The sequence below is a fragment of the Brachyhypopomus gauderio genome, chromosome 1, assembly GCF_052324685.1.
Source record: "Brachyhypopomus gauderio isolate BG-103 chromosome 1, BGAUD_0.2, whole genome shotgun sequence".
Lineage (NCBI taxonomy): Eukaryota > Metazoa > Chordata > Actinopteri > Gymnotiformes > Hypopomidae > Brachyhypopomus > Brachyhypopomus gauderio.
This window is the reverse complement of record NC_135211.1, coordinates 4651973-4661635: the sequence shown is the minus strand read 5'-3', so window position 1 is coordinate 4661635 and position 9663 is coordinate 4651973. Positions and strand designations below refer to the sequence as shown.

Below are 9663 nucleotides of genomic sequence, written 5' to 3'. Positions count from 1 at the left end.
AAGGTACATTGATAGTCTTTAATCAAAACCATTTATTCAAATGCACATAAAATTTATTTTCTGAACTGAACATTGCACACATTAATACTTTACCCTTTTGTTATTGGTAGACTGACACATTTTAGTCCTTGTTGATGGCTGTGCAGCTGTTTGCAATGAAGAGGTCTATATTGGAAAGGCAGCTGGATGATAAAAAATGACTCCGGATGAAATCAAATGCACGACCACAAATTGGTTAGGGCCCTGCGACAACATGGCAGTGTATTTCTGAGGATATGTGTAACGGTTTAATAGGAAAGCAGGATTGTATGGGAGATAATGGGGGGTTTCAGACTAATTTCCTGAACTGTTGCGCTAGCAATGTAATTCTCTTGTTTTCCAGTTCTCAGAATGTAATGCTATTGAATTAAATATGTAACGACGGGGGATTAGGAGGTGAAATCCCCCGCGGAGTTTTGACGGTAGTGGGCCCAAGCGCGAAAGAAAACCAACTCACACGCAATGCAGTAAACGAGGAAGAAAACCAAATGTCACGTCCAGCCCCTCCCTCCTCCCTGGTCCCGCCTAGCTCCCGCTCCCATTCGTCCCTCCGTCTGTCTGTCACGCCCTCGTCGTTAGTCTCGCACACCTGAGTCTTGTTTCACCGTCTTGTCTCTGTGTATAAAAACCCCCTAGTGTTGTTCTCCATTGTCGGTCATTCCCTGTACGTAAGTTCCTCATTGTTCCTCGGTTGTGCCTTGTGATCTGTTCATGCCTTTGCCCTTGTACCCTCTCTGTTTCGTTACTAGTCTTCGAATGTTGATTTTGGTTTCCCCCCTGTGTTCCGTGCTTGTGTTTACTTTGTGCATGTTCCTCGTCTTAGGTATATCTTGTAGTTTATATTTCTTTGTCTGTTTAGTTCATAGTCTATGCTATTGTTATCCCAGCATCATTGCTCCCCTCGTTGTATACCTCCCCTTACGTATGTTTCATAGTTCTCGGTCCGTTGTGGTTTTTGCGTTTACATTTTTCCTGTAGTTTAGCTTACCCGTGTAGTTGGTGTCCTCTCCCTATCGTTCAGCTTAGCTCCCTCTGTTTTCTGTGTTTTGTCGTGTTTTTTACTCTCTCCATTAAAACCCCTTTAAATTCTGCATCTGCGTCATGCCTGCCCGTCACAAACGTTACACCAAAACACTTGCGAACTATATTCAACGTGGAGAAAACTGAAATAATCGGGAAAACGGGGAAGCAAAACCAAAGAAAAACAAAAGACGTCAGGAGAAGTAACTGGAAGTGGCACAGGAGGTAATAACTCGAAAAAGACAGAGTAAAAGAAACAAAAACTTAACAGAGACTGAGAGAGGGTGGCAGGACACCTCAAGGCAACGTAACAAAGACACAGGCTGAAGGACGGCATCAAAGTAGTCAGACAACTCAGCGGTGAGACACTGCATCTGTCTTCCTTATAAGACCAGGACAACAGGTGCAGGCCATCACCGCTGTCTGAGCTGAGGTCTGACTCGTGGGCTCCTCCTGGTGGCGACTGAAGGACACGCCCTGGAGCCAGCCCTGACAAAATAAGCACTAGCACTAATATGCTGTCTAAAATACACTTCTGCATCTTAGCCTTTATTGTTCACTTAAAACAGTTCTTACATAATACAAAATTACAAGCAACATTTCCTTTGTTTCATAGGTGACAATGGGGAATGAAGCCACGTGAGACAGCTGTGTTTTATTTTGTCAAACTTGTGAAGGTTTGGAGGGGCTCAGTAACCATATGGTGAATACAGAGGCACGAGGCTACTGTGAAAACATTTGACTTGACTGTTCACAAACTGGTTTTTCAATGTTTGTAATCTGGGTTTTAGTTCACTGTGGCCCAACTTCAGAAGTAGCTATTGGATGAACGGGAATTTTGCCCACACCCGAGCCATGTTATGTCCTTTCCCTCTCAGCCACCAGACAGCCTGCACTTACACAATCATGTCCTAAACCTATAATATACAGTGATACTCATCTGCAACATCTCTGTGTTTTTCATCCTTTGTTCCTCTATAAACTCTCATTCATTTTAAATAAAACATAGCAACCACTTGGAAACCTCTTAAAACAGTCAAAAACCAATAGGGCAATAAACCAAGCAGATTAATCTCATAAAAGGTCAAAAGAGGACAAAACAGGCATTGGCATCCAAACACACAGGTATGTTCAGGTATGTTCATGAGATAACAGCTTAAAAAAACTAGACAGTTGCTAAGTAGGACTTCCCAAAGACAAACAGGAACAGGAAAATATTTATAGACAGAAACAATGGGATAAAATGCTGCTCCCAACCTGCATGTAGTACTGTTTATAGAAAAATAGAGACAATAATTGAGATGAAGTTTAGTAAACAAAAGTACAATAAGACTGAATATAGCATTTGGTGGTTACAAAGTTTGAGGTTGATTGGTGGAGGTCAACAGAGCTGAACACCGAGGTACTCTGGTTGCAGGAGGAAGAGGAGGAGGAAGGCTGGCATTCTGATTTAAAAAGATTTCCACCGGATGGCGGAGAAAACTGTGTGTATGACATACAGCAGTGTGGTCAGGTATGAAAACACCTGAAACAGAGAGAGCATCGTGTCACCTTAAAGGAAACTGGGTGGAAATTGATGTGATTTAATGTCATTCTTCTTAGTTGATTTGCAATTTACCACTGCAGAGATGTTGAACTGGTAAATCATGGTTAAACTGCCACTATAGGCCAAGGTGACCATGGCCAGTGGTACAGAAGCACTCAGGTAAAGCACAGAGGCCAGGAAATGATACAGCACGTCCTGCACACAGAGAGAAACACATAAACACATATAAACACACATCATTAACACATCACACTAGGACTGTGTGATGGCAAATACTTGCAGTGTGAGGTGTGTGTGTGTGTGTGTGTGTGTGTGTGTGTGTGTGTGTGTGTGTGTGTGTGTGTGTGGGTGTGCGACCCACCGCAGTCGCCCAGGAGTTCCGGTTGTTATGACAGCCACAGCCAAAAAACAACATCCACAGGAAGGTGCAAATGAAACAGAGGAGGGAGACGGCCATGACGTAGGCCTGGGGGTTAGCCGGCACGATATAGGTACACGCTACCAGGATCCATACCAGCCCTCCAAACACCTGTAAGATAAGAAGAAAAAATGAGCAAACAAAAATACATCCACACCTTCCCCTCCCCCCACATAAGTACACAGACACAGACAATGGCACAATGGAACAGACACAGTGAGACACATTTTTTTGACCACACCTATGACAAGGGACAAGTCAGCCAAGCCCTCACAGGTTTGTACTAACCATTGGTTAAAAAAAGTCTTTAAAAGAAGTCTAAAGTCTCTAAGAAGTCTCTATTCAGGAGCCTACAATGCATCTGTATTTAAATTCTTAAAATTCTGTTGCAGTACCTAGTTTAATTAGAAATGTGTTGTGTTAATGCTGGGTTTCCACATCAAAATCACAGAATGTTAATTAGCTAGTTATCAATTAATGTATTTAAAACATAAATCATGTCACACGCTCCATCTATACTATCAGTACTATCTGGATGTAACCAGTGGAGAGTCATATGAAAATAAAAACATTACTGGAAGAGAATCAGGTCTAAAACTCACCACAGTGAACTCTAACAGTCTGTCAAAGAGTCTAATCACAGTGCTATACATCTTATGGCATGAATGTATGACATGTATTTTAAATTACATTTAGGCTACAGTGATTTGTTTCTCTTTCATTAATAAAGGATGATTATCACGATATGGCCAGTGTACAGAAGCATAGCCTATTATGGGTTTAACAAGTATAAAGTTTAAAGTAAAGTTTATTTATATAGCACTTTTCACAGAACAGAGTCACAAAGTGCTTTACACTGGAGAAAATAAGTACATAAATTAAAAGTACATAGATAAGAAAGGTAAATAAAATGCTTGCTTAAAAAGGTGTGTCTTAAGTTGTTTTTTAAAAGATTCCACAGATTCAGCTGACCTCAGTATATGGGTTTAACAAGTACCATACAAGTAGTGAATGACAATAACAATTATTAAAAAGTAATCCTATTGCAGTTTGAGAGAAGTAAATTATTATTAATCAGAGGTGTCAAATCCAGGTTTAGAAAGTAAAAGTCCTCACCAGGATTTTGCTCAGGCTTCCTGGATTGTGTTGATTCCACTAATTTTAGTTGGATTGCACTAATTTGCAAATCTAGCAAGCTTGAGCAAAATCCTGGTGAGGACTTTTACTTTGTGAACCTGGAATTGACACCTCTGCTATTAATGCTTTTTTCCTGGTTTTAACAAGTAGCATACAAGAAGCAAGTGACAATAACAATTAGTAGCAAATAATGTTACTGCAGTTTGAAAGAAATAAATTAATGTAACTCTGGTGGGTTACTTCCTTTGAATGACTACATCAATAAGATGCAGTAAAACATTTCTAGTATTACTAATTGATAAATAGCAGTGTTAACGTATGCTAAAGTAATGTACACACTACTGTTTCAGGTGCTATGAGTGCCGAAAGAGTTTGTGCATCAGCAGATAAGAGCCAAACATCCCTGTCTATCAAAGGTATGTATAATAAAGTTAAAGAAGAAGATGAGTCTCACGAGCTCGGGGAGGAAGAGCAGGTCAGGGATGGAGCAGCAGATGCCCATACCACTGGGCAGACGGCCCAGGTGTCTCCCGTCGGACGCCATGTGTGCTCTCTAGCTCCTCCAGCAGATGTGATTAGTGAAGGGTGAAGGTGGGTTTATACCTCTAACTGACATGAGGGTGGAAAAACCTGATTTTCCAAGACACACCCTACCAGAAACTAAAGGTCTTTGGTAAAGCCTTTTCAGGAATGTGCAAACCTGAAAGACGTGAATTTAACGTTATGAATTCTTGTAACTACATGTTGCGACACCATCTCATTCTGCCTTATCACTGGGCTTCACCCATTATGCTATAAATGCAAGGACAATATTCTCAGAGCTTCTACGACAATGATTGTTGCATAGTAGTGTAAACCTCAGTTTCTTGTTGAAACTGTTTAATTATTTCTTAATTCTGGTTTTGTTCTTATTCCATACCACTATGCCATTTGCTTCCAGGGGCACTGGTGCCAAACATGCAAAATATAACCAAATAAAATGAGCATTTCTTTCTCTATGGGCATTTATCTTGCACTGTAATTTGCAAAAGAAGATTTGCAAGATTTCCTATTTGTGTTCATGGACAACAAAAGCCTCATTATGACCAGAGTGAGGAAATGAGATGGTCAGGATGGTGAAATGTATAAGGTTGTATGTCTTTAATGAAAAAAATAATTCAGCTTTCTTTTTGTTTCCTCTAAGACACATCTGAGATCACTGTAATGGAAAACCAACGAATGATCAGAATGAAAATAAAAAACAGACCTCCTTATCTGGCCAGAGGTAAAGGATGTCTAGCATGAGAGAGAGAGAGAGAGAGAGAGAGAGAGGACAAACAGACTGACAGAAATAATTACAATCTTAAACTTCTTAAGCTTCACCTCCCGATTTTAACTCTTTTAATGTCTCCAGGGTAAATAAGAGAGGTGGTGGTGTTGCATGTTTTTACCATAAAGCATTCCGCTGTAAGCAGATCTCATTAGGGGAACATCCTACGTTTGAATATCTGGCAGTACAACTCAACAGTACTTATTCAGTTCTTTTGATTGTTATCTATCATCCTCCCACACTACATGCAGATTTTCTTGAAGATTTTGAAGAAATGCTTTCAAGGATTTTAATTGATTTTGATTATGTTTTAATATCTGGGGATTTTAATAATCACATGGATGTCACGGTCAGGCCCGTTGACAGTCTTGCTGGGGCCCGGGACAAGAAAGATTCATGTACCCCCCCCCCCCCCCCCCCCCCCAGCGCGAGGGTTCGCGCGAAAATGACGTAATCGCAGTGGCTCCGCCCGTGCGCGAGAGTCTCGCGCGCTGTCGGTTCGCGAGGTCGTACACCTCTCGAATTTTGTAACTTCGCGCGCGCCGCGCTTCAGCGCAATGAACAAAGTCATGTTTGTAGGGTTCATATACCTTTATAAGGTGGAATTAAACGTCACTTTAAAGGTCCATTTCAATATTTTCCAGCACGTTAAACTTAATTAAGTTAAATATTTATACATATACTCGAAATGATTCGAAATAATTCGCTTTTTATCACATTATTTAATGGTTGTTTATTTTCAAAACGCCCAATCTTAACGTCTTCACGAGAACTGTTCAGTCAGACAGCTATTTGTTGTGAAACAAAGTAGTTACAATTTCAAGCATTTTCAAGTACTTTACCCTAAATTCCAGCACTTTTCAAACCTGGAACACAATGCAACTTTAAAATTCGTCAGGTAAATGTTTTTCCTTTCTTTTCTGCGCTCCAAATTTCTGTATTTACTTTAACTATCCACCACTGTATTTCCCGCTGTTGGGCGGATACTGGCCGGCTACAGTCGGTGCTGGATCAAACCATTTTCCAGTGGGAGGCGGGGGTGTATACACTTAATGGAAAATATGCAGATAGGTAAAAAACATATATATTTGAGCCATTGAGCTTATTATGAGTACATAATTTTATATTAATGAAAGATTTCAAGATTATTAAAAAATTATAGACTTTAAATAAAAAATAAATTGCTGGGCTCTTTGATGGGCCCCCCTGGCCCTAGGGCCCGGGACAACAGACCCGGTTGTCCCCCCCTGTCGACGGGGCTGGTCACGGTGAGGCGGCCCCCTACCGGTCGCCTCCGTCCACAGCGGCTGTGTTGTTGTTGTTTTGTGATGTCGTGTACGCCCCTCAGGTGGGCGGAGCCCGTGATCTGTTCCCACCTGATGGTCGTTTGTCTGTCTATATATGTCTTGTCGTCGTACCAGTTGACCGCTGGTCATTATATCCTTAATTTGGAGATAGTGCACGGGATTTAGGTTTGCACACTTTCTATTAAACCATCATTTTTCCCTGAGACTTGGCGTGATCGCTTCCTTTTCGTTGCTCACCCCCGCCCGTCACAGAATGACCAGCCACCCTTCGGAAGCCGCCGAGTCTCTTTTTCTTTCTCCTTCGTTCATGGTCATGTCTCGTGGTAAGTGTTTGTCTGCGTGGTGTTTGTTTGTGTGAAGAGATCCGCTGTGCCCATGTGTTGTGTTAGTGGCACGGCGAGGGACAGGACTGTCGTCCTGGAAATACTCTTCTTCTTGTGTGGTGTTAGTGTGTCCAGGTAACGGACGTGAGGATCCGTGTGCATGCGCGTTTGTTATATGTTAAGTGTTTTGTGTGTGTGACGCGCTCGCTGCTCGTCACTGTCGCCTCGCTCCCCGTGTGTCGTGTGTTTTATGTGGGGAGCGACTGCGACTCTGAGTGGCGCGTCACCATCGTTTGTGTAGTGCACGCACGTATCGGTCCCGTTCGTTCAGTGTCTGCGCACTAAGTTCTGTTTGTCGAGTCTTTGTGTGTATGTTTTGTCCTAGCGTGTTGTTTACTGTTAAGTGTAATTCCACGCTTGCTCCTCCCCTTAAATGTGTGTTTGGGAGGGGGCGGTTGTGGTCCCGTGCCACTGGGTATGGCACGGAGGGCGTCTGAGGCGCGTTTGTGTTCTATGTTGGTGTTGGGGTGTGTGTGTGTGTGTGTGTGTGTGTGTGTGTGTGTGTGTGTGTGCTGTTTCTGTGCAGGTGCTTCCCCCTGGCGGTGTCGTGGTGTTCCTGGACCTCGTGGGGGTCTCCACCTGGCAGGAGCCCCCTTGTGTTGTGGGGTGACCGGAGCCCGGTCATGAAGAGCCCCTCCCTAGAGGGCTGGGGCCCCCGGATGTTTGGGGACCATGGGGCTCCGGTCTGAAAAGCTCCTGCTGAGGGAGGAGAGCCTCCCTCCTGCCCGGGGTGACCAGGAGGCCCTTGGGGCTGCTCCCTAGCCCGCGTCGGGGGTGCTCTGGGCCTCGGTCTCTGGCGCTCCTGGGTTGGGTGGAGGAGTCCACCTTGTGATGAGGGACCCCGGGAGGGGTTGGCTCCCCCAGGAGGCTGGGATGACCCCTAGCAGAAGGCAGGGGTCAGCTCTGGGAGGAGGTAGGTCCAGGAGGTGAAGAAGCCACGCCTCGGGGAGGTAACCTGCACACACACATACGCTAAGGACGACACAGGAGCCATAGCTCCTCGTCCTCACACCTGTGGGGCTCACCGGCCAAGGGCCGGTTAGGGCGCGAGGGCCCTGTGACCGACCGGGGCGTGGTTATGTGTTGTTAACGGCCCAGTCGGTCCAGGGTCCCGCCCAGGGAGGTGAGCTGACTAACGTTATGTGTTTTGTGTTTCAGCTCGTGGACTGCAGGAGGTGTGTCCCTGCCTGTCCTTGCCTTCCTGCCCCTTCGTGTTGTTGTGCAGCCGCTGTGTGCCAGCTTGGTGGGGGGGTCTGTCACGGTGAGGCGGCCCCCTACCGGTCGCCTCCGTCCACAGCGGCTGTGTTGTTGTTGTTTTGTGATGTCGTGTACGCCCCTCAGGTGGGCGGAGCCCGTGATCCGTTCCCACCTGATGGTCGTTTGTCTGTCTATATATGTCTTGTCGTCGTACCAGTTGACCGCTGGTCATTATATCCTTAATTTGGAGATTTAGGTTTGCACACTTTCTATTAAACCATCATTTTTCCCTGAGACTTGGCGTGATCGCTTCCTTTTCGTTGCTCACCCCCGCCCGTCACAATGGATATATCCACAAGTCCAATCACTTCAGAATTCATGAGGATGCTTAACTCGTTTGATCTCATACAGCATGTATCAGGCCCAACTCATAAGCATGGCCACATTTTAGATTTGATCATTTCTAAAAGCATAGAGGTTAATAATAGTGAAATTATTGATGTTGCAATCTCTGACCATTTTGGTGTATTTTTCAATATGTCATTATCTACTAGAACACTCAGTGAAAAGCGCACAATAACCAAGCGTTATCTCAGTGCTGGCAGTGCCGTGGCCTTCACAGACATGATACAGTCCCTCCCTCCCCTCTCAGAAAATGGGAATGAGCTAGTTGAAACATTCACACACAGAGTTAGGAACTGTATTGATGCTGTGGCACCAAAGGTCACTAAAATTATCTCTGGTAAAATTAAGATGCCCTGGAGAAACACTCCATCTATTGTAAAATTTAGGCAAGATTGTAGGCAGGCTGAGAGACGTTGGCGAAAGTCAAAATTGCAAGTACATTTTGATATTTATAAAACAACATTTTACCAACATGCATTTTCAAGCAGGTTCTGAGTTCATTAGCAAATGAAGTTCTAACGATTGTTAATCAGTCTCTGCAATTGGGTGAATTCCCTAAAATTTTTAAAACTGCAATGGTTAAAGCACTATTAAAGAACAGAAATCTTGATCCCACAATTCTTAATAATTATCAACCTATATCTAACCTTTCCTTTCTTAGCAAAATAATTGAAAAAGTAGCGTCAATCCAGTTGAATGACTATGTCAAAGTAAATCAAATAAATGACACTTTTCAATCTGGTTTCAGAGCTCTCCACAGCACTGAAACAGCCCTAGTTAAGGTAGTAAATGACTTGAGATTGAATAAGGATGCAGGCAAACTCTCAGTCCTTTTTCTGCTAGATTTAAGCGCCGCTTTTGACACCGTTGATCATGAAATACTTCTTGATCGACTACAGAGC

The 9663-nt window shown here is 43.7% G+C and overlaps 1 protein-coding gene across 1 annotated transcript; it reads right to left on the bottom strand.

Moving 5' to 3' along the window:
- Positions 1-1575: 1575 nt before the first annotated feature.
- On the bottom strand, positions 1576-4770 carry LOC143521353 (myelin and lymphocyte protein-like). The gene is made up of 4 exons (XM_077014173.1): positions 4615-4770; positions 2967-3134; positions 2678-2800; positions 1576-2584 (listed from the first exon to the last, which is right to left on the bottom strand). The coding sequence occupies exons 1-4, from the start codon at positions 4702-4704 to the stop codon at positions 2510-2512; spliced, it is 456 nt and encodes a 151-aa protein (XP_076870288.1). The 5' UTR covers positions 4705-4770; the 3' UTR covers positions 1576-2509.
- Between the last annotated feature and the right edge of the window lie 4893 nt (positions 4771-9663).